This window comes from Amphiura filiformis, chromosome 16 (genome assembly GCF_039555335.1).
Source record: "Amphiura filiformis chromosome 16, Afil_fr2py, whole genome shotgun sequence".
In the NCBI taxonomy this organism is placed as follows: Eukaryota; Metazoa; Echinodermata; class Ophiuroidea; order Amphilepidida; family Amphiuridae; genus Amphiura; species Amphiura filiformis.
Window position 1 is genome coordinate 52,063,757 of NC_092643.1, and position 26,710 is coordinate 52,090,466.

The 26,710-nt window shown below is 36.4% G+C and overlaps 1 protein-coding gene across 1 annotated transcript in view; it reads right to left on the reverse strand.

Annotated features, from left to right (window-relative positions):
* LOC140172734 (piezo-type mechanosensitive ion channel component 2-like) overlaps nucleotides 1-26,710 on the reverse strand; it is a 143,321-nt gene that overhangs the window by 42,149 nt on the left and 74,462 nt on the right. Inside the window, exons 6-7 of the mRNA XM_072195866.1 lie at nucleotides 6,900-7,035; nucleotides 6,601-6,627 (exon numbers count right to left, since the gene is read on the reverse strand). Coding sequence (XP_072051967.1) covers nucleotides 6,601-6,627; nucleotides 6,900-7,035 — 163 coding nt within the window. The remainder of the gene's footprint in view (nucleotides 1-6,600; nucleotides 6,628-6,899; nucleotides 7,036-26,710) is intronic.

Here is a 26,710-nt window from a genome sequence, read left to right on the forward strand (position 1 = left end):
AGAAATTGAGGAAACATTTTTCCTGTACAAATTAATGCCAACCCATGATATGAAATCTCACATGAAAGCAATGATTTAAACCCCTTCCCTCCCTACCCCTTCCTCCCCCCCCCCCTCCAAAAAAAAAAGAAACAAAAACTGTATGATTAGTAAATTTCAGCTTTGAACATTTTGTTCAGCAATGCATATGATAATTTAATGAAGCAGTAACAATATGTGACCATCCAGCACAACTGAGCCCTGAAGTCGACAATCATAATTTTTGAGATATTCAACCAAAATATTCTGCTTGAAATTAGCTTTAAAATGATGTATATCATGTCTATAGTACTTGACATTTAAGTAGTGAAAATCAATAAATCCTTTGTTTCCTATTGTTTATTGTTAAGTTCAATGGAGCATATCTCAATAGTGGCACTGGCGACATCCGGGCTCAGTTGTGGTGGATGGTCACATATTAGAAAATATAATATCTAGGCTAGATGAAATTCTAATGATTATAAATCATGATTATAACTAAGTGAAGCTAATGTCAAATGCTATCATTGCAGTAATAAATATAGCACATCACTTAATTCATTAACTATAAAAGTATGACTATTAATTGCATGCGCCACAGGATGTGTCATATCAAATATCTTCCCTTATTATTCATATTGACACCATTTCCATCTTGGAAAGAAATAACAAAAATTGAAACAAAGTAATAATTCTATTTCTCGGGGGTGGGGCATGATAGTGGGGTGGTGTGGTGTTTTGGTAGGAAGGTGCCTCTGAGAATCTAAAAGAGAGCCCATTTTACCAAATTTTGGTAGGAATGTACCTCTGAGAATCTAAAAGAGAGCCCATTTTACCAAATTTTCCCAGAAAATATGACCCATTTTTATACCTAAGGTCCAGATTTTGGGTTAAATTTCATTCAATGGTGCAATATTTTTATCCTATTTGTGCTCTAGGTTGGTGAAATTGGGGTCTTTTTTTATTGCGTGGAAAATTTGAAAACAAATTCCAATCTTTATACAAAAAAGGGAACCATTGTTCAAAACAAGACCCATATTAGCGGCACGTCACCGTATTGAAATGTTGATTGAACAAATTGGTGGTGTTCAACGATGTTTTAATTGACGTCATTTGTTCTGAGTATCTACCCCCAGCACATCAGTCCACACCAGATACAAATCCCTCACTTCAGATGCTCTGTTTAATTCAGCATGAAATCACCCTTACAAACTGTTAACTCAGTGTTGCCGTACATTTTCAGACAGAATCACAGGTCAAATAGGCACCCAAATTCTCTCTTCACCATTTGTATCTATGACATAGGAAACAACTGAAAGTCGCAGGAGCCAATGTTGAAAAATAGCCAATATTTTCTGCACTATTGGTTTCTATAGACCAGAAAATGGTAAAAACCCGCAGGAAAAATCTGCAAAAGTCACCCAATTGGGCTACCAAATCGTTGGTTTCATTATCTAATGAGAGCTCACATCCTGTACAGGTTAAAACCAAAGGTCATTCCTCATATTGCGAAACATGCTTCTTATATACCTGCATCTTTTTATTTGTGCAAATACGCTATGCTTTTTCCCACTGCGAGAATCAAAATTCTCCTCACGCTACTTGTTTTATTGGAGATTTATTAACACCCTGCTTAAAATTACAGACTATTTATTGCAATATTGCAAACTTTTACATACTGGTGAAAATATGCAGCGGCAAAAATAGATAATTTTCAAGGCACATTGGTAGTGTGTATCTCAGAGAAGATAACTTACACTTCCCATAATGCATTTCTCCCATTTCAATTTTCTGTACTGATTTGCTATCTATAGTGCAATATGGGTCGATAGTGACAAAATGTACCTCAATGAACAGAGCGTATCAAGATCTTGCAAAATGTTTATTACTTGACTATCAACCCATGGTTTAGCCAGTATATTCTCAAAATGAAATGAAAAGGAACCTGTACAAAGTGACGGGAGTATCATTTGATAAAATGAGGTGATGTATCATATTGCAAAGGATTCTGGGAAGGGTATGATATCTTCTCTGATCGGAAGGCATATCTATCACTATAAAATTGGTTATTTTTGCATGTGTAATTTTTTGCACTTTGCCAATTTTGAATCAATTGGCTTGTTTTAAATTCACAATTTTAAGGGTCCTTTTACACATACATTTGTACATAAAGAACTTATTCGCTCATTCTCATTTTCCCATCAGCTGCGTTGAGCGCAAAAATTAACGTTCCGCAAAAATATGTACTTTTACAGTAATCTTGCCATCTAAGAATGTAGCATACTGGCTAGGTATGTACATCCGCTGACACCATGCCTCATCTAGCTTCCTGCAGGCTCATAATCTATTGCGCTCTTTAGATGCATCGCTTTAATCAGCTGATTAAATTGCGTGCAATGTGGCTGTTTTTAAAGTGCTTAATTTTCAAGGAGGTTATTTTTGTCACCTTAACGTTGTACCTTTTCCTGTACCTTCAGCTAGACAAGAATAAAACATGGTTTTTTCTTCTTAATCATGATTAGTATACGTAGTATTTTGTAGTTACTGAGATTAAACCGGGGTCTTTCCTCGGAGCAGCAATGAGGTGCTATTTTGAAGAGGATACAACAGAATCAGTTCACTTACTACCATCAACAGCAAATGTTATAAACCTAATACTCTTGGTAAGATGAATGTTTTAAACAGTTCTCTTCTTGTAACTCTTCTTGTTGTAGCTGAATTCAAGTTATATCTGTTGGCTGTCTGGTCTTTTGAGGGGCAGGTGGTGTTATTTAACCCCCACAAATAAGCAAACAATTGTCTCAAACCCCCCAAATACAACGAAATGTGCCTTTTCTTTAGTCCTTGTGTAAATTCAACAGGTTTGTAGTTTATGCTTAATATCAAGTAATTTTATTATATCAAGAAGAGTCAAAACTATACGAAACAAAATTCAGCAAAACAAGATGAATTAAAGAAGCAATCTGGAACTGAAGGAACAGCAGCAGGCTCCTGAACAGAGATGAGGGCGCCTACCAACTTTCACACCTATACAATCATGTGTTGCACAAGAACTTTTGACACAGGGAATGATGCTGCTTAAACTCAAGAGTGTTACCAGATCATGTTCATAGAGGCTCACTTGAACAGCAACACATCTGATGAAATTAACCAACGGTTGATGAAACGTACAGAAATGTAATTTTTGACTGGTCTTCATATAGTGAAATTTCTTGATATTTTACCTTTTCTTTGTTTTCAAATTTTCCAGCCTCCCAATTGACAATTTCAACCCCACAACTGCCAACATTATTTTTTTTTTTGGGGGGGGGAGGGCAAGTGATAGCTCCTAAGTGGGACTTATCCAATTTATTCATAGGCATTGGAAATCTTGTACAAAAAATATGTAGCCTTGTGAAATACTAAACCTCAATCAATATTGTTGAAGGATGGGAGGGAAATGAAGGTGGGCACACATTTCCTCTGAACTAACACTAAATGACAGCAAGTCTTTCACAGGGGTCTTTGGTCATGAGAGACCATGTAGCTGACATTCTGACAGTGTTTGCAGCCATCTGTGGATTACACTTATTATACTATAATGAAAGCTGATCTGATCATTTCGGATGAATAAGAATCCGATTGTAATTTGAGCAATTATCGTCATTTAGTTAAACCACACTAGTCTGATGTGATATGCACCTATTTGCTCCTTACATCAAATATGCTCAGCACAATTTAGAAACATGTCAGTGGAAACAGTAAGTATTCATGTTTCTACTGGCTAATTAATGATGACCAAGGTACTGCCATCAGGTTTAGAAAGATAATGTTCACAAACAGAAACATCAGCGTGATGACATTTGGCTGTATGCTGGACGGCAACCGGTAACCACCTTATGAGATGGACCATGAATAATAGAAACATAGTCCTGTGTTTTGCATGCTTCTGATGAAACAATAAGCAATTTTGCCACAATGCTTTCCACTGCAGCAAAAATCTGCTGCCGCCTTTTGCTACAGTTACAAGGCAACAAGAAGAATAACAAAAAGCCTCAGATAAGAATAGGAATACTCTGTACTTTTCGCCCAAAACAGTGGGGTTTTTTCTCATTTTTTCTGACTGGGGAAAATCAGGGGGAAAAGTCTTAAGTTTACCCGACCCCTCCCCCACCTGTGCGAGCACTGATAAGTGAACTTTTTTTTTCTATAACAGAGATCCAAATCTGTTTAATAAGAGTTCTCTTATGTAGGACTGTCTGTTAAGCTTACTCAGACTAAAAGACTGTGGCATTAGATTGCAAAGTTATAGACATTTAAAAGGTCACTGTTTCTATGTTACTGCTATGTATACTAGCATTTTTCTGACATGATACTTTTACTTTTGTATCTCATGTTTAGAACTCCCGGTTTAGAATATAACTGTCAATATTGGCATAATTGAACATACAGATCAAGTTGGTTATGCTATCCAAATGTTACTTCAAGTACAATGAATGCTTATATGCCATACTTAGTCTAAAATTACAATGATTTAAAATAGTATCAAACTTAACAAAAGTTTCCAGTATTGAAGTAAATTCAAGTTTCAGTCTTGGATTACTGTAAGACATACTTGTATTGTCAGTGCAATGTACAAGACCAGATTGTCTCCGACAGGTCAGGTTAAAATTACATCCAGAGATTCTTTGCGGCAATAGATCTTTTCAAATCAAGATCGAAAAAGATCGGAAAAGATCGGAAAACCGCAGTATTTATTCAGTAAGCTAGGGGGTTAAATTGGTGCACAATGAATCAAGTGGAATCACATACCCTTTTGAGTGAAAATACAACGTATTTAGCCAAAATCAATATGAGCCATAATAGAGAAAATTTTTCTAAAGGTATTGAACTAACACTGTCACTAGTTGGCACTTCACAATGTGACAGTAAAAGTAAGAAAATACAAATGTTTGTCGTCTGCGGCATATTTGAATTGGGCTTCGTGTGGTCTTCACAATATAAATATCAATCTCTTGCACAAGCCATACCAAATGTTTGGTTATGTCTTTCACACATATTTGTGTTCAGACGTAATAGTTGCGTTTGCGTCGATGACACGGAATTGGTCATCCATAACAAACTTCGGAAAACTTTGATTTGAAAAGGTCTATTCTGTTTGAACAAGTGTATGAAGTCCCATGAAACCCCACAATATGACATTGCTATTGAATAGCTACTGCCAACTGCATGTGCTCTAACGCTTTTAAATCTTACGAAATCTTACAGCACAAAGCCACTACGCATGCATGCATCCCATGTGGTGCAATGATGCAATCACCTCAAGTCAGTTTTGAGCCGGGCCAGAGAAATACCGGTGGCTATACTGGTCGTCAATCGTGTACTTAGCATGCAAGGGGTCTCAGGTTCAAATCCTGATGGAAACAAAGGTAACAACTTCTTTGTTCATCTTCTCTCTTCATTCCTTCCTTCTTTCCATTCACCAAAAAGCACAATGGGCGTAGGTTTAATAAACTATGCTCAGATACAAGTAAATGTTCAAAAGTCAAACAGCCAAAAGCTTAATAAATTAATACTAATTAAAAATATAATAACAATAATAACAATTTTTAATTACTTTTAAATTTTAAATTAAAATCATAATCAAATTTCTAATTAAAAGTAAATTAATTAAAACAACAACAAAGTACATACAATCAGAATATTTTTAAAAACAATAATAACAATTTCCAATCTTCATTATTGCACATTTCACGCTATGGAATACTGAAAATATCATCAAAATTGGTTTTATGGTAATTTTGATGATTTTCATGCTGATGGACAAAACACTGGAATCCCTAGACTAAAAAATCTTTAAAAAAATAGAAAAAATATAGTGGTATGCTTTGTTTTTTGTATAGTCCGATAAAATTCCAAAAGAGGACCTAAACCCCTAAAAATTGCCCTTTCGGGGACTTTTTGAATGCTTTGATACTAAAAAGTTAACCTATTTTCAAATATTCTCCTAGTTTTGGACCTTTTAATTTGTTAAAAATAGCAAGTGGACCTTTGTTGATTTTTTTTTTTTCACTGGGGGGTGCTGCATCCCTGCACACCCTCCCCCACACACACTATGTGTGCTTGCATTGAAGCAAGGACTTGTGATACACATGTGTGTAAATGGGGTTTGTAGTGGCATTCAAAGTGAGGACATGTGTTAGGAACAACACATTCAAAGGGAGGTCATTTTGTCATATCCTCACCTCGTCTGTAAACGCGAATACAAAGTGAGGTAATAGCCTACATGTATACCCACCAAATACCCCCTATAGCAGCATGCACCTACTGACAAAGAGAGGACTCAGATTTTGACATCACATTGTCAAGATGACCCCATTTTGAATGCATAACTTTGACACTTGTCCTCACTTTGAATTTTGCGACGAACACGCACAGGCCTGGATTTGACTCATGACATTGAAATACTTACCCTATCTCCATCCATCCATATTCTGACCTGCCATGCAGTGTAAAGGTAAAGTATCCCTTCCCCCACAGACCACACCCACACCCCCTCCCCTCCCACATAGGGCCTGCATCTGACTCATATGATATACTCACCCTGTCTCCATCCATCCATATTCTGACCTGCCATGCAGTGTAAAGGTAAAATATCCCCTGCGCCCTCTCCCCCCTCCCCTCACACACCCACCCACACCCCTCCCTCCCTCCCACATAGAGACTGCATGTGACTCGTATGAAATACTCACCCTGTCTCCATCCATCCATATTCTGACCTGCCATGCAGTGTAGAGGTAAAATATCCCTGCCCCCCAGACCACACCCACACCCCTCCCCTCCCCTCCTGCATCTGACTCATATGATGTACTCACCCTGTCTTCATCCATCCATATTCTGACCTGCCATGCTGTGTAGAGGTAAAATATCAGCAGTACTAAAGGATTGACGTAAACTGGCCAATGCTGGTCTTTGACAACATTTATGCTTCTTGGTTCTGCACAGTCAGTAGTCACTATAGCTGTTAAACCTAACAACCTGTAATAGAACATATCATATGGGATGTGTTACTTAATGTGTCAAGAGTATGAGCCGTTAGATATGACAAGTATTAAAGAATTGGCATGTCCAGGATCTTTTCCTGCAGGGGGCTCAGAGGGGCTTTCAGATTTATGCGGGGAGCTTGCTGGCTAAAATCACCAGAAAACGGCTGATTTTACATGATTTTTAACAAAGTGCGGGGGCCTTCAGCATCCAAAGCCCCGTCCCCCTGGACACGCCACTGGTCAGTAGTGGTCACCAGGTCATTGCTGTTAAACCTAGCACCCAGTAACAGAACATTATCATACAAGATGAGTTATCAAAACTTGCTATACTGAGAGTATGAGCCATAAAATATGACAAGTAACGAAGAATTGATGTAAACTGACAAATGCTGGTCTTTGATAACAATGATGCTTAATGATTCTGCACAGACAGCAGTCGTCACCAGTCACCATTGCTGTTAAACCTAGCGCCCTGTAATGGATTTTTATCATACAAGATGCGTTATCAAAACTTGCTATGCTACGCCAACAAAAACCTAGACCTATACTTTATTTTCAAATGCGTCTATGCTGACTGCGCTGACATACAACACCAAGAACTTGTCTAAATCTATTTCCACAGCCACAAAATAAACTTCAACACTTTGAATAAAAGCAATATAATACCCCACCATGCACCCATAAATGCATTAATCACTCCTATACATTGAAATAAAATAAACCTCACACCCACAAAACTCAAAGGCCTATACCATTTTATGTCTGTGTTTCAACTTTTTAGTATGTGCTCTCTACTGTAGACAGCATTTAATATATGTATGTTTCAACTATTTAGTATATGCTATCTACTGTAGATAGCATATGTCTGTATGTTTCAACTTTCTAGTGTGCACTATCTACTGAAGATAGCATTTTATGTATAACTTTTTAGTACATGTATATGCTATGTACTGTAGATAGCATTTTATGTATGTGTTTAACTTTTTAGTATGTGCTATCCACTGTAGATAGCATTTTATGTATGTGTTTTAACTTTTTAGTATGTGCTATCTACTGTAGATGGCATTTTATGTATGTGTTTAACTTTTTAGTATGTGCTATCTACTGTAGTTAGCATTTTATATATAACTTTTAGCATGCACTATCTACTGTAGATAGCATTTATGTCTGTATGTTTGAATTTTTTGGTATGCACTATCTACTGTAGATAGTATTTTATGTCTATATGTTTCACCTTTTTAGCATGTGCTATCCTACTGTAGATAGTATGTGCTATCTACTGTAGATAGCATTTTATGTCTGTGTGAACTTCAACTATTTAGTATGTACTATCTACTGTAAATAGCATTTTACGCCAGTGTGTTCCAACATTTTAGTAGCGCTATCTTCTGCAGATAACATTTTACATCTGCATGTCTCAACTACTGCATTGCGTCTGTACATTTCAACATGTTAGTAGTGCTATCTACTGTAGATAGCATTTTACCCCTGTTTGTTCCAACCTTTTAGTAGCACTATCCTCTGTAAATACTAAATAGCACTGTTTGCACTGTCTAGTATGTGATGTATATAGCATTTTATGTCATTTTATACCTATAAATGCACCACTCATTGACACAAAATACCCCACACACCCACAAAACTCGAAGTCAAGTATACATACATGTACAGCCAACCACCAATTTACATTACTTATACACTCATAAAATGGCTGCGAGGGGTATTCTATAGTTACTCCGGCTTGTTATGCTCCTGTTCATAACTACCCTTTACTTTCCAAATTTTGGATAGCATTTAGTGGAAATGTTAATAAAAAATAGATGTTTTTATCATCTTACCACGATAAAATCAATGAAGCCATATACACAAAAGAATAAAATTAGGGAGCATCACTCAGGTGTTACACTTGAATCTCAGACATCCTGATCTACCTGAACTGTGCTCTTTAACCCCAATATGCTTATACACTCATAAAATGGCTTCTGCATATATTGGGTACCCAAACTCATTCTCCACAACTAAAGGTCTTTGTCTGAGCTATGAATGTTGACTAGATCTCACTGAACTATGCCATTGGAAATTGGGACTATTTTTGAGGCATAGTGTCAATGACATTGGAGCAGACAGAAATGATGGCAATGATGGGCTGCCGCATTAAATCTCATTGTATATTATAGTATAGGGTTACAGTGATGATAAGGGGAGCATCAGATACTTTTATATTTTAGGTTTCTCATTCTTCGGAATAGGCATCTCCAGAATATGCATCTCTGAAACGTATCATCTTCCTCAAAAGGTTCCAAAGACATCATAATACTGCATTCACAGTTCGTCAGGTCTTTAGATATATGGATAAAAAAATTTGACGTAATCGCCAAAGTGAATATAAAAATCATTTAGTTTTTCAGCTATATTTGAAAAAGCTGTCAGACTACTGTACAAGTGAATGGCTAAAGGGTTGATCATATATCATAGTGTTATTCTGTGCACAAAGTGGGAAAAAGTGAATACAATATTCATTCATTTTTTCAGATGTATTCAAAAAGGTTGTCAAAATGGTGTAAGAGTGAATAGGTAGATGGTGTGCAAGTATCATAGTGTTACTTTGTGTACTAAGTGACAGAAAGGGTAGCTTTGAAAATTTAATTTCAGAATTTTATCAGTTGTCAAGAAAAAAAAGAAACTTCAAAATGGTACCTTGCAAACAAAATTTCATTGCAGGCTAGAAGAAGTTGCTACCAAAACTGTCACAGGGTGTTTTCTGCAAAAAGATCAAATCCTGTGTACAGTATTCATATAACAAACTATCCCAATGGCCAATAGTCAACTACCCCTTCTGACCATATCTGCTAACTGAGCCAATTTAGTTTAAATTTGACATAATAACAAAATAGACCAAAAGGAGATGTAAACTAGACTTAGCTGTGGTCTAACCCACGAACACAGCCGTGTTGTGACCCCTAATGACCTTTGACCCCAAAATATATAAACGCCCATAGACATTGGCTAATGTCAATGCATGGGTGCACGTGGCACCACTTTGGTATGTTACTCGTGGCAGAAGGGGCATTTTGAAGTTTTTTCGTCTCAGAGCGGAAGTGACCCCTTAATGACATTTGACCCCAAATAAAAAAATACCACATATGAATTGGGTAACCACAATTCATGTGTGAACATACCGATACTGTCCTATGTTTTTCTTATCAAATAAAAAGTTTTGAAGGTTTTTCGTTTTATACCGGAAGTGACCCCTTAATGACCTTTGACCTCAAACAAAAAAATACACATATACATTTAGGTAAACATAATTCATGTGTGCACATACCGTCACTCTTCTATGTTTTTCTTAGCTTATAAAATTTTTGAAGGAATTTGGTTTTATACGGAAGTGACCCCTTAATGACCTTTGACCTCAAATCTGTGTATGATTCATAGACACTGGGTAATAGCAATGCATGTGTGCAAGTTGCATCACCGTCCTATGTAATTTGTGGGAGAAGTAGCATTTTGAAGGTTTTTCGTTTTATACCGGAAGTGACCCCTTAATGACCTTTGACCTCAAACAAAAAAATACACATATACATTTAGGTAAACATAATTCATATGTGCACATACCGTCACTCTCCTATGTTTTTCTTAGCTAATCAAAAATTTTGAAGGAATTTGGTTTTATACCGGAAGTGACCCCTTAGTGACCTTTGACCTCAACTCTGTGTATGATTTATAGACACTGGGTGATAACAATGCATGTGTGCAAGTGGCGTTACTGTCCTGCGAAATTTGTGGGAGAAGTAGCATTTTGAGTTGAAATCACGTTTTTGACCTCTGTGACCTCTACGTGACCTATGACCCCACAAGTTTCATGTGACATGTAGGGGCATGATCAGTGATGGTTGTGACGAAGTTAGGTCAAAATCGGTGTAAGTATGTCAGTGCTAGAGCAAATGTAATGGTCGACAGAAGAAGAAGAAAGAAAGAAAGAAAGAAAGAAAGAACCTGTAACAAAAAAGACACAGCCGTGACTAATGTCACGGCTGTGTAACGGCTGTGTAATCATAAAAAAAGAACAAAAGCTCATTATTTTTCTCATAACCTTGGGCTGGAGATCTATGTTTACTTGCCTATATTATTTAAGAGCAATTCAGGAACGACTTTCTCTACCCCACAGTGGTGTACGATCTGTACTCAGTGGCGGCACCAGGATTTTTTTCAAAAGGGGGTAGATTAGGGGGGAAAGTGAATTTCAGAGGGACAAAATTAACAAAATGTGCACAAACTTGAGGCAAAAAGTGGAAATGTTTGTAATTTTGTGATTTTAGTGAGGGGGGGCAAGAAAAATATCTAATATGAAAAATACAATAATGCTAATTAGAACAAAAATATATACAACAAAGTCAGCAGAATGCAAGAGATCAAAACAATGTAATTAATGAGGATACAAATGTGATTTTACAGCCTTCTTGAATGATGGAAGTGAGTTGGCGATGCGAGTGGCATAAGGCGGGTGTTATTCCACAGTGACAGAGTTGTGTAAAAGAATGACTTGTCAGCGGCAGATTTCAGTGGCTTGTTTTGGATTTTGCGTTCATCCAAGCAAGTTATATCAGAAGACGAGCATAACCTCCTTCAGACTGGGCAGTATACGGCTAGGCAAGATGACATGCCACTGCAATTCGATTCAGATACTTGTTAGGGGCTGTGCAATAATTATTAAATAACACTCTCTATAAAACTAGGAAAACAGTACAGAAATCTTAAAATATGCAAAATATCCTGCTCGCCATATATCTAGACCATTTAAAGTTTGCAAATTAGGAATAAAAAAATTTGGCATGTACAAAGGAGGGAGCAAAGACTTTTTGGCAGGTGGAGGGGGCAAGCAGTTTTTGCCCAGCCAAGAGGGGGAAAAGCAATTTCTGGCACAACATTTGGAAATTTTACCCGGGGTGGGGGGAGGCTCGTAATTATTGCCCAGCCCCTTATTACTTCTAATATATATCCTGTTATAGCAATTGAACTGAAAACTTGATTGTTTATTGATAGGCCTCCATGGGAGATAGAAAATATTGCATTAGAATATCGGACCACCAACCTTTAATAGTGTCATAATCTGAACAAAAAAAAAGTTAATAACCAAAAGATCCAAACGGGTCATCGTCATCATCTTTATCTCAGTAATTCAATAAAGCCCAATGAATTCAATCTCTTTTCAACTGATGAATATCAACCGTGCCAATGACATTTAGCGGATGAAAGGAGAGTGATGACTTTCACTCAGACAACTCTAATAGTTTTCACCTAAGATTTTTCAATGCTATTTAATATTCACAAATCATACGATATAACAAAAGGATGTCATTGACTGCTCAGTGCCAGAAGTGGGTAAGTGCAATAGCTGCCATGTGTAGATGAGTACAATATACTTTTTGTAAATTGCCAAATGTTCACAGGGTAAATATTGTACTTACCCACTTCTGGCACTGAGCAGCCGATAAACAATTTATCATTTTATCTGCTTAGTGCCAGAAGTGGGTAAGTGCAACAGCTGCCATGTGTAGATGAGTACAATATACTGTTTGTAAATTGCCAAATCTTCTCAGGGTAGCTATTGTACTTACCCACTTCTGGCACTGAGCAGCCGATAAACAATTTATCATTTTATCTGCTTAGTGCTCGATGTGGGTACCTGCAATAGCTGCCATGTGTAGATGAGTATAATATACTGTGTGTAAAATGCCAAATGTTCACAGGGCAGCTATTACACTTATCCACTTCTGGCACTGAGCAGTTGTCATGAGGGTCACAAACAAGCTCATGTCCAGGACACAGTTCTATAACCCTAATGTGTTTGTACTTCAATAGAATGACCTTTGAATATGATGGGTACAAAAGAAGTAAGGCCTACTCCAGAACTGGTTAACTCTCTCCCCACGCAAGTGGGTCATCTGGACAACAAGTTTTTTTTTAGATTAAAAAATTTCAGAATCAAAAATGTTCATGACCATATTTGGAATCAGCATGAAAAATGCATTAAAATGAGTACAATCAAATCTAGTATCAGTTCAAAGGTTTTTGAGATAGCTCTTGATATTTTGAGAAAATGTCTCAAAACTTGGGACCTTTATTGTTGAAGCCTAGGGCTTAGCATGCAGAGTATGAAATGAATGAGCCGTGCCATTGAAATTAAAACCATTTTGGCTCATAGCGCGTGGGTAGAGCATACAACATACATTACGCAAATCATGCATGTGATGGTTCATGTGATGATTCATGTGACATTATGTGTCATAAACCTTTGCTCTGGTTCCCGCTGACTTTGGTCTCTGGGCCTTGCCATGAGATGCTTGAAACATAAAGCAATAATGGTTAAAGATTTCCGACAAATTTAGGTTTTTTCTCACAAAATGATCAAATAATTTGAGCCAAACTGGTAAAGTAAAATCAAAGAATATATTGCTATTTCATTACAGTACTGAGATTGTGATTGCCTTAAAAGTTTGTTCGGCTTATAATTGGCAAAAAAATCCTAACATTGTGTATTAATATAGACTGGCATACACGCAGTTGGGCACAGCTCTTGAGCTAGTTACGCGCTACGTAATGCATGACTGGCACACACTTATGTGAATTTCCACTGGGGTAAGTTGGAACTTTATTTTTCGCGCAGTAACAAAAAACAAATAATTTTCGCCAATTATAAGCCAAACAAACAATAGCACTGATGAAATCTGATTGGCTGATTAAGCTTGGGATCCTGAGATTTATTTAAAATCTGTTTGTTCACCGCAGGATATTTTTGATCATCAAAGCACCTGAAAAGTGAGGCCTCCTCATACAACAGGCATGAGAATGTATTTCAATGAAAAAACAGGAAAATTCTGGAGAAACTCGGAAAAAACACATATCTGACTAAAATACTCCAAAATGGACTAAAAACAAGGTAATTTGAGCAATAAAAAATATTCAGTGGCGGTGCCAGGATTTATTTTCTGGGGGGGGGCAAAGTGAATTTTAGGGGGGCAAAATCAACAAATTTTGTGCAAAATTGCTGCAAAAAGTGATATTTTTCATAATTTTTGGTTTTTACTGTGGGGGGAAACAGGGGGCAAAAGTTCTGAGTCCCCTGTGGCGCCGCCACTGTCATTCCTATTACAATATAGCTATAACTTTAACCAATATTGTAAAAGATAAATAGCGATAAAAATTCAGCTCAAGTTACAGTGGTAATGACCAGGTAATGGAAATCTGTCAAACATGTTTATCCACTGAGTAAGAACTCATTTGGCAGCGCATTGTCTTTCTTATAATTCTGCATACTCAGTAATTCTCTCCATGCGGGTGTTGTTTTTTAAATTAAAAATTTTAAGAATTGTAAATTTTCATGACCATATTTAGAATCAACATGTAAAATGCATTAAAATGAGTACGGACAAGCCTAGTATTGGTTCAGTGGTTCTAAAGATAGCTCTTGATAATTTGAGAAAATATCTCAAAACTTGGATTTTTTATGTTGAAGCCTATGACTTAGCATGCAGAGCATTAAACACATTGTCTCTACTGCATACTCTTAAACTCTCTCACGTGGGTGTCGACTGCAGACAAGTTTCAATATTGTTGTTTTTTAAATCCAAAAATGTAAGAATTATAACTTTTTATGACCATATTTGAAATCAGCATGTAAAATGCATTAAAGTGAGTACAAACAAGCCTAGTATTGGTTCAGTGGTTCTTAAGATAGCTCTTAATATTTTGAGAAAACATCTGAAATTTTTAAACTTATATGTTGAGTTCAATGGCAAGCATGCAAAGCATTAAGCACATTGTCTTTCGTATGTCCTTTAAGTGAAATTGCCTTCCATGATAAATTGTGCGTGTAATTGATGTTTCAGAGGAATTAATTATAAAGCCAGTCACATCAGTCTTCAAACTATCGGATACTCATGCTTGTGAAAAACAATGGGGGATGGATTTCACTACTTTCCTTTTTTCATAAATTCCAAATACTTTTTTCCACTTGAAAAAAAATCTTGAAATTCTGCTAAGGGGGGAAAAATTGTGATTAGAATAAAAGATTTCACTACTTCCCTTTTTTTTCGCAAATCCAAAAAGAGGATACTTTATTCAGTTGAATAAATATCGAAATCCTGCTGAGGGGAAAATATGGTGATTAAAATAAAAGATTTCACTACTTTCTTTTTTTCACAAAATCGAAAAAGAGGATACTTTTTTCAGTTGAATAAATATCGAAATCCTGCTGAGGGGAAAAAATGGTGATTCAAATAATAGATTTCACTACTTTCCTTTTTTCACAAAATATAAAAATATGATACTTTTTCCAGTTGAAAAAATCTTGAAATCCTGCAAAGGAGTACTTTTGTCCAAGTCTGTTCATCAGAACAAGCATTGTAAACTACACGAGACTAGAAGGGTAAACAATAGAATGTAGTCAACTTTTTAACTTAAACTTTACAATTCTCTAGAGTGTATATATTAGTCATTTGTACTTATTTTGTTTATTTAAAAAAGATGGGTTTAAATTAAAAGTAATTGTGATCTCAGTGAGATTACAGAGATCACAATTATTTCATCTCATGACAAAAGGGGCAGTTTAAATATTTCCTATTTCAGAAAAAAGGGTTTTTTTCACACACACACAAATAATTTGCCATAAAATTTGTTCTATTATATCGCATTATTTGATATCAGAAGGATGTTCCTCATATTCAGAATGCAATTTGGTGTGTCTTGATATGCTCTTAGGCCTAAAAAAATGTTTGATTGGCGTAACATAAAAAAAAATTTAGGGTAGGTAGGTCTGGATTTTGTTTACTTTTTAAGCTGTAAATTTCGTTTGATAAAGGCTTTGGAACTTTTTTCCTTTCTTTTTTAAATTAATTAATTTTTATTTATTTTTTTAATTTTATTATTTTTTTTGCAAAAAAAAAAAATTAAAAAGTTAGGGTCGGGCCTAATTTTAGGGTAGGTCAGGTTACGCCAATCAAACAATTTTTTTTTAGGCCACAAAAAATTCTGTGCAAAGGTGGGTGACCAACACCTTAAAGTCACAAAAAAAAATGCCATCCTGTTCTACGGGGACAACGGACCCAGATAGCAAAACTACTGATATGCATGTAAAGTCAGCCATATTTTGTGTGTGTGCAAAAGCGGATTGATTTTGAGTTGCTTACTCTCTAAATGTGAAAGAGTGAAAAATCACTCAAAAAGAGTGAAATCTCACTCTTTCAAAGAGCCATCTGAATGACAACTCTTTTAGAGTGAAGCTCACTCTCAAGAAAGAGTGAAAAAATTCACTCCGGAAAAGAGTGAATCAGAAAAGAGCATTTATTTATTTATTTATTCATTTAGGCCTATTTTATATACAAGAATATCACAGCAGTTCATAACAGCTACTATGTGCTTTAAATTGTTGTGAGGCTAGGCCCCAGGTTAGGTAGGGCCCGGTCTAGGAATATTGAACTGGTCTAAAGCTTAAGCACATACACAATGTGTCGAACTTCAGTGTGGGATGAATGATGAAAAACTATGGATTTAGTGAAGCTAATAGTCAAACTGTTCAATGGTGAGTACACTTAGGTGTAGGACATAACACTTGGCAAATACCATGTTTACGGTCACAGTCTGGAGAAGCGTGATGCGGCGTAACCTACGCCAGCTTACATATGCGTACATGTAAACCGGCACTGGGCCGGTAACAAACTGCTCCCATATGACTTAAGCTTACTGCTGCCGTTGTCTCCAGACCAAGTGTATACTTGCTACGAGTTATGACCTATACATAAATGTAATCACTATTGAGTATGCTGTCTATTTCTTCATCAAATCCGCTTTCTTTTCGCCATTGATTCACACACTGTTCGCCATTTTGTTACACAAGTTCAACAAACATCGGCCGATTTTTCAGGCGCTTCTGATTATTGACAGTTCACTCCAAGAAAGAGTGAGATTTTGCGCCACTTTTGAGCGAGTGAGGCTCACTCGAAATCGCGAGTGAAATTATGTGTACTGTTTTCACTCTTTTAGAGCTAAAACCCACTCTTTTAGAGCTAACGTAAATTCACTCTGAAATTCAGAGTGGTTTTTCACTCTTTTACATTTAGAGAGTATATAAAATTTACAAATATATTACAGATTTGTGTGACTCTTTTTTACAAATTTTGTTGATTTGCAGAAACAAAAACACCCGACCAACCTGACCACCTTGAAAGGGCCGTCGGTCCATAGAACAGAGTTTTTAGTTTATCACATAAGAAATATATAGCTAAAAAGGGTTCTTTTCAACAGTCATGGTTATGATTCTAATACATGATTGTCTCCTTCCCTGCAATATTATGTGAAGCCAATTAAGGGATCTAAAATGAGCGTTTATTGCGTTTCGACAGTATTTTTTGTAGGACATGAGAGCACCTCAGACCTATCAAATTGCATTCTGAATACGAAGCATGTCTTTCTGATATCAAATAATTTTCATTTTTTGAAAATCACAATATAATACAAATTTTATGACAAATTATAAAAATTTGATATTTTTCAAATTTTTGATATATAACAGTCCTCAAAGTAAATTATATAAATCTAATGATATATTCTTAAAGTGTATGTAGCAGGAGGAAAAGCCGACGGTCAATTGAAAATTTTGACCTTTCATATTGAAGATATGGATTTTTTCCCAAAAGACCTATTTTTTTTTTGGTGTTTTGGAAAAAAAATCCATATCTTCAATACGAAAGTCAAAATTTTCAATAGATCGTCGGCTTTTCATCCCACCTACATACACTTTAAGTATAAATCATCAGATTTATAAAGTTTACTTCAGGTACTGTTAAATATCAAAAATATAAATTTGCCATAAAATGTGTATTAAATTGCGAATTTCAAAAAATCAAAATTATTTGATATCAGAATGACATTCTTCGTATTCAGAATGCAATTCGATATGTCTGATGTGCTCTGATGTCCCAAAATAAATACTGTCCAAACGTTCATACCCCAGCCCTTAAAGATAAAAGTATTTCTCATGGCAAGTTTCACCTTGAAACAAGCATAATCCATTCTGACAAATACTGCTCAGTTTAATACTAATATTCAAAGACATACCTGTGATTCTTACCAACTTTAATATTAGCAGTGTCTTTTTGCAGCTGCTGTTAAATTTGATCACAAACCTTCATATGTGCAGATTAAAGGCTTTATAGAGGTTTTCTGTACAAAATATTTTGTGGATTTTGTCTTACTGCAGCATCAAATGATATCATATGAAACAATATATCATATGTCTATTGCATAAAACGTGTGAATAACCTGCTCTGAAAGTGCAAATTGTATCCTCCAAGTTTACTGCAAGTGCCATGCCATGCCAAATTTGGCAGCCTTGCGATAAGGAAATAAAACAGTAATTAAGTACAAATAATACTTTTATTCTATCTTTATTTTGATGTCCGATTTTGTCTTAAATTCTCTTTCATATTTGTCATTTGTCCACTTTTTGGTACCAATGACCCCTTTTTCTAGTCCAAATTTGGTATATGGATGGGTCCTTTTTCTACATTTTCTCAAAATGTTGAAATTTTCCTGAAATTTGGGGGAAAAATTGCAAAAACTAAGACAATTTGTGCTAAATTTGGACTTTAAGTATATCGATAAGTCCAAATTTCTTTAAAAATTGGTATATTCATGGATTCGCTTTCAAAGCCTCCATGGCACACCCCTACCCAAACCAAACTCGAGTTCACCCACGGCACATCTATGCTGGTTCCAAAAATGCATAAATTTGTTTTTGATGACTTTATGGTGTTCGAGTTAGACTGCACATTACTGCAGGCCCGTAGCCAGGGGGGGTTCGAGGGGTTCGATCGAACCCCCTAAAATTTTGACGCAAAGAAGGAGAACATGTGAAATGTGGTTGAAATGGCCATTTTAGCACAAAAATTGTTATTTTTCGCGCGCTTCGCGCGAATTTTTCCCATTAATTTTAGGATCAGATTAGCGGGACGATTTGAAAAATCCCCCGACGCCCAGTTTATGTAGGCCTTTATGTGGAAAATATAAGTGATGACTTAATTTAATGCTATAAATATAGCAGAGTATTGAGAGTAATTATTTGGCTCTATGTCTCATCTAGATTTGAAGATTTATTTAAAATGATTTGGTGCGCCAAAAAACGATAACCAAGAAAGCTTAGTTCAGAGATGAAGGGAGTGATATAACACAGGAAAATAAGAAAATAATTGATATTATTTGTGATGAAATAACGCACCTGATTTGCTACTTTGTCTTGTTTTGACCGCGCCAATTTGCCTCTTTGCTATAATATCCATATATTCCTGATGATAATGTAAAAATGATGCACCAAAGGCCTTCAATTGGGACTTAATTTGTCAAAATTCTTCCAATTCTGAGGGGGCACATCTCCCTCAGACACCTGCACCAGATTTGCAACTTTTTCTTGCTTTAACCGCGCTTTGCCTCCAGTGCTATAATATATACTGAAACCATATATAAAGTAAAAATGGTGCACCGCCTTTAATTGGGACTACAATTTTCAAAATAAATCAAATTCTGAGGGGGCACATCCCCTTAAAAAGCTCAGACACCCCCGGCGTCTGATTTGCAATTTTTTCTTGTTTTAACCGTGCTAATTTGCCTCTTTGCAATAATAAATTGAAACCATATATTTCTGATGATAATGTAAAAATGGTGCACCAAATGCCTTCAATTGGGACTTCATTTTTCAAAATTCTCCCATTTCTCAGACATCCCCCTGCGCCGCGCTTGCGCGGCGCGATGACCGCTACGCGGCCATTACTCATCAGTTAATAATAGTTCACAGAAATCTACAAAAAAAACGAACCCCCTAACTCGGAGGGCTGGCTACGGGCCTGTACTGGTAATCCCTTTAATACTGTGTTAGTGTAACTGGCACGTGAAATGTTTAAGATTTGACTAATATTTATTTTCTTTAATTTAGGCATGTATAAAGTGGCCCTAAAACAGTCACGTAATAGACGACTGCCAAGAGTTTTAGGCTTCCCAGGTAAGGGGCGTGTGAATAGCATGTTTAATGCTCTGCATGCTAACCATATAGGCTTCAACATAAAAAGTCCAAGTTTTGAAATATTTTCTCAAAATATCAAGAGCTATCTTAAGAACCACTGAACCAATACCAGGCTTGTTTGTACTCATTTTGATGCATTTTTCATGCTGATTCCAAATATGGTCATGACAATTTACATTTCAGAAATTTGTGAATTTTAAAAATAAAATGTGTAACTTGTCGTCTGCAGTCGACACCCGCGTGGAGAGAGTTAAACAGTCATGTTAAGACACACCAATACATATATACTTTGTCTGTTCCAGTGCCCTAATTTCCCATTCTTCTTTGCAAAGAACTTATGATGCAAGTTACGAGGCAGTTACGAGGCATTTTTGTATACACATGTCTACCTCTGGTTGGATGAGTTAGCGGAACCCTTGCTTGAATTGTCTATGCTTTTATTTCTTTGTAACTCCAATAGTACAAACCAGAATCACAGAATTAAAAGAGGAAAGGGCTATTCCACTTAAAATCCCACTACTACAGAGGGAGTATGACTTTCAGTAGAATGAACACACAGTGTTAGCGGTGCCCGGTTAAAGCAGGGGGTCCAGTCGAAGCTATTTGGACCCCTTAACCCCCCATTTAGTCAGAAAACAAGGGGTCCAAACTTGAAAACAAAGGGTCCAAATCTCCAAAAATTTTAAAACATAAAGAAACGCATAAAAATAACTAAAAGAAGTGAAAAAAAAAACAGGAAAATTTTATTTGTTTCATTTTGTTTCATTTTATTTATTTTACTTTTTATTTCATTTTCATTTCATTTCATTTTGTGTTTATATTTTTTTTTATTATTATTTTTTATTTAATTTTATTTATATATTTTTTGCTTCCCATCATTTCCTTCTCTTGGGTTATTTGAATCTCCCTGGTATGTCTACCCCCTGCTGGCCAATAAAAATACTGCCATCAATATTTATTTTTAAATAAAATGCTGCCCTCTATATTCCAAAAAAAGAATCCAAAGGCTGTAAACATACAAGATGGTGGTTGGACAAAAAATTGCACAGTGAGTTCACGTTCGCGATACCAAAACGCCGGCCGTGTTTGATGTTAAAATTCCACTTCATAAATCAGTATTAATGTGCTATATTAATTATGGAAGTAAAGCAGTCCATAATTCACCATTTTAGGGGTTCAGTTGCTTGGAAAACGATCTGTATGATGCAATTTGGGAAACTTTTGAGCCCAGTTTATGAAAGTTTGCAAGGCTAAAATAATGACCAGCGGCGATATGAACAGAAAATCGGCGGCGCCCAGCCTTGCATTTTCCGATAAACAACGATTTTCTGTGGGGTATTTTGAAAATGAATAACATATTTCTTTAAATAAACAGTTAATATTGTTAAATTGGGAGGTTTTTTATTCCTAAACTGTAAATCAGGCTGCGATTTAGATGCGTCCAGATCAGATTTTTTGGACCCCTAACCCCCCTGGATTTAGAGATTCAGTGCGTCCATATTACCCAATTTTCAAAATTTTTGCGTCCAGGACGCAAGAACGCATTAAAACGCGACCCCTGTGAACACATCGGACAGGTTCCTTTGAATTTCATACACCCACTGAGAAAGATTTTTCCTGAATCTTCCAGAGAGGGAGAGTGAGTTTCAAAGAGAGTTGATTAATGTGCTAATTCCAGTTGAAATAACTACTCCCCCTGTTGAAGATATTTCCAAAATCTTCCACAGGGGCAGTGTGGATTTTAAATGGAATAGCCCCAGGGGGGTCACTCCCATTGTGGCATGTACACCATCCGCGATAATCAACTTTTGAAAAGCACCCTAAACAAGGATTTAACCCTTGGCTAAAACGACACCCTAAACAGGGATTTCATTCCTAACATCAAATTTCATACCCTAAATTTCAATTCCACGTATTTAGAAATTGCAATTTTGCTACCCTTTTTTCCAATTTTTCATGTTTTTGACACCTAAACGCGATACGTGCGTATCGTGCCTACCACGAAAAACGACCCTTTTTACGCGTTTGCATTATCGCGGATGGTGTACAGGCCACAATGGGAGTGACCCCCCGGGGGAATAGCCCAATACACCATCTGTTCCCTACATATCAGTGCAATACAAATATGTTTAACCTAATAAAATGCATGAAGACCCCACATTTGTTAACAATGACATTAAATGACCAGTAGATGCTTTGCAATTACTTCTTATTAGTGTGATTCAGTAATATAGTGATTACCACTTTTTACCATGTTTTTGTTCACACCGTCTAAACGAAACATATCCTGCGCGTTAAATTTTACTGGGGTAATGAGAAATATATGAGCTATCTGCTGATATTATACCAAAATCTCAGTTTTGTTGATGAAAAATCTGACATACATGAAGGTAGAATAAAGGTAACTAGGGGCCAGTGAGACTGTTGAATTCAGTAACCATGGTCATCGTTTTCTCCTTTGCTTACTGTTGAATTTTTCTTCCAAGGTACCCTAGTCACTTTACACTCATTTTGTGGGAGCAGGTCACATATTGGGTGATTCCACATGGGTGGCAAGATTCGCATCAATGTGCACATTTGAGATCCAGATCAATGTGGAATTTTGCCCCCCCTGTGAGGAGTCTTGCCTCCCCCTGATGAGAAACTGGCCACCATGATATTTGAGAGTTTTAGGCCTTTTTTTTATTTTTAGCCCATTTTTGACCTTTTTCATTTAAGTTTGCCCGCTTGTACCCCCCCTTTGCCCACCCTCTGAAAAAGTGCTGGCTACGCCACTGGCGTGCAGATGACATTGCGCCATAAGCAAACTACATACACACGACATCATGTCATACACACGCCACTTGCAAGAAACATGCTCACTGCATGATCATTTCCCAGATGCAGATCCAAGTGCCATGCAGACAGTTGCTATTTTTGATGCAGATCCGGCAGTGCACATTGATACGGATCTGGCTTTCCGTGTGAAGGCGCTGTTATAGAGAATTCACCTGTGCTGTTTAAATGTCATATTGGTAATGAAGTTGAAATTGGTTTCAAGAAATATTTATTCAATTTAGTCTGTCATTTTGGATATAACAACCTGTAAGCTTGATTTAATGAAATATACCTGCAACTTGACTGCTCAGTGTCAGAAGTGGGTAAGTGCAATAGTTGCCCTGTGAACATTTGGCAATTTACACACAGTATATTGTACTCATCTACACATGGCAGCAATTGCACTTACCCACTTCTGGCACTCAGCAGTCGAACTGTAGTACTCAATCTTGAAGATACATCATGCTACCAAGATGTTTCAAAATGTTACTAACATTAGCAGGATCGACCTAAGATGTCAAAACCCCCATCCCCTACCTTTTCCTGTGCTTCTTTAGAAAGAAATTGGGTTCTTTGATACCTGTCTGGGACTTTCACCATAATTCTAATATGCTTACAATAATACCTTTTTTAAATTTCACATCGCTTAAACACGTTTAACAAAGGTAAGCATGTTGGGGGCAACGGAGTACAGGACTTATCAAATAAAAGTTAATGCTATCTACTGATGATAGGTGTAGATTATGTCAAACACAAGTTAATGCTATCTACTGTTGGTGACACCGGTGCTGCTTTAGGTTCCTTTGCTTACTTGTAAGGATAAATATCCAAATTGGGTTTTATAGCATCTTTTTTAAAACGTTGAATTTACTTGAAGGGGCTCTGAACGATTTTGCACAAAAAATCAACTGAAAGTCAAAAAGGCAGTAGCAGTTACATTGCTATAGCAAACATCATTCAGTATATATACACTCCATGAATATGGGGTTCATAGGGAAATTCGCCCCTGCACTTTCTTAAATAACCCAGGACCATGGTAAAACGAGAAACACTCAATGGACAGGGGCAATTTATCTGAAGAAAACTGCTAAACTAGCTCCCGTAAAATATCAAATCTTTGAGCTGATACACACTGCTGTGATTCTTGCCTATTACTTTTAAAATCATTTGGATAAGGCCCACATCATATTTTTCATACTTGCTCATATTTGAAACACTTTTGCTCCAATATTTGCTCCGGTGCTCAACACAATGTACAGACCCTGACATTACTTACTGTGGTTTATTGGATTGCAAAAATTGATTTTTTTTTTTCCTTTCGCCATTCTTTTCTTCCCTTCTATGATGGAGTGCACACTGCATTTTATGTTTTAAAATGTCACTGCGTTTTAAGATAATGATTCTGTCTAACTGAATTTAGGTCATTGGGGCTCCTATAATTTTTTTCTTCTTGCAATCGTTATACTAAAGTAAGAAAAATACTTGACATGATGAAAAAGCGATGAGCGTTTATAAGTATGTTTTTTACACTTGACATAATTTCCTGTGGCTTTAAATGAAGTTGATTGTAACAGCATTCAGTAAGTACAAAAAGGTACCAACCTCCTCAATTTCATTGGGAATTAATACATTTCTGAGATGAATAAATTTCTGTTTTCTTAGCATTAATCTATAGAAGCCATCCATCATGAGTTTTTGATAGATTATTCCCATTTTGGCTCTACATGTACATGTAATACAGCTAGAGAATGGAGGTATTGTTTTTTGTCAGTATGTATTGTGCATCCATTCTCTCATATGTGTGGGGGAATAGTGGCCTAGACCGGAGAGGCACCGGAAAACCCCAGTGTTAGGGTTAATGGCTGTGCTGGGGTTAAGTGTAGTCTTTTATATATACTGAGGTGTGAAATTCCAAAGGGTACATGCAGTGGCCCTAACCTTCTGTTAAACAAAGAAAAAGAAGGAAGAAGCCTGGACAACATAGTGATGTATATAGGGTAGGGCTCTGACCCCTTTCCACACATTGCACCTGCACAAAAACATATTGCCAATTTTGCCAATTTCAATTTTTCAATTTCAAAGAGGTGTGTTTGTTCCCCAGAAGGCTACTCTCATTGAGAAAATCTATATTCATAACCCTATTATGCTTATCACATCCTATATACATTGCGCCAAAAAAGTATCAGAACACTTAAAAACAAGAGCCATATCTTAATGCTTTACACGCTAAATGTTGACAAACTGGCGAATATCACATAGGCTGTCTCAAGAACTGCTGAACCAATACAAAACCAATACAAAAACTGCTGAATCATTTTAATGCATAGCTCATGCTGAGTCCAAATACGGTAATGAAAAATTGAATTTTGACAATTTTTGAAAAAGTTTTGAAATTTTTGACATGTCGTCTGCACTTGACACCCGAATATAAATTAAAAAATAAAGTAGTCGATAGATGGAGAAGTTTGTTTAAAATAAAGTTAAATTTATAGTTTCTGTGTCGCACATGTCTACGAAATACAGGAGAAATTGAACCCTTGTTTTTTCGCATCAAAATCCATCTTAGAGACATTTGATTCTTTTTGGATAATAACATCAGATGCCTGTATCATCCAGTTCTTACTGCTCCCAAGACGGCAATAAATTATTGATGGCAAGATGCAGTTACTAAATAGCGTTGCTATGCTTACATAATTATCATTTTTTTCAATTGTACATAAAAATTCTTTTCCTTCTACATATAAGTTTGCAGTATTTTTAACTTTTTCTTTGAAATTAATTCCATGACTTTTCCCATAACAAAATTAAAAATTCCATGACTTTAAAAAAGTGGGCCTCAGGTCAAATGCCCTGGAAAATATGCAAGAGGGTCTAGATTTCTTGCAGGGCTCTTCAGCGCATAACATGGCTATCAATTTGCAAGAAAGATCCATGGGCTAGCAAAAAAATTGGCCAATTTCAAGGCTTGCCTTTTTCCAGAATTTTCATGATCAAAATCTTTCAAAAATTTCATATTAAAATATCCATTACAATTCCAGACCCCAAGGCAACCCTGCCCAGGCTATTCAATGTTCAACAGGTTATTCAGTCCGAGTTCACACTTTAATGCCCATCCACCTAACGTTCATTTTGTTTGATGCTGTAGCATTCCCTAACCCTAACCCAACCAAAAGCTACTAAAAGGCTGACATCACACAGCTACTGCAAGCGCACATATCCCATGTGATCAGATTCCATCATTATGCAAACTCACATAATGCTCTCTGCGTGCTAGCCATAGGCTTGAACATAAAAAGTCCATGTTTTGAGATATTTTCTAAAAATATCAAGAGCTATCTGAAGAACCACTGATCCAATACTAGGCTTGTTTGTACTCACTTTCATGTATTTTTCATGCTGATTCCAAATACGGTGATGAAAAATTACAATTATGAAATTGTTTAAATTTTGATTTTTTTTTTTTTTGATTTTTTTTATTTATTTTTTTATTTTTCGTCTGCAGTCGACTAACGCGTGGAGAGAGTTCAAGCTTGGCTGGCCAAAGTACACCCCCATGATGTGCTAGCCCTGGTTATGTGTCTAGCACCCAAAGGATCTGTGGTTCGAAACTGCACCTAAGAAAGCAACTTTCTCTTCACCATCTTCCTTCCTTTCTTCTTCCCTTCCCCTTCACCAAAAAGCACCCAGTAAGTTAAGGTTAATACAATTAGGCAACTCTAAGAGCTCTTTCAGCAGCTGAATCCTAGAACTGAAACCATTATGGCAACACTGATTATGA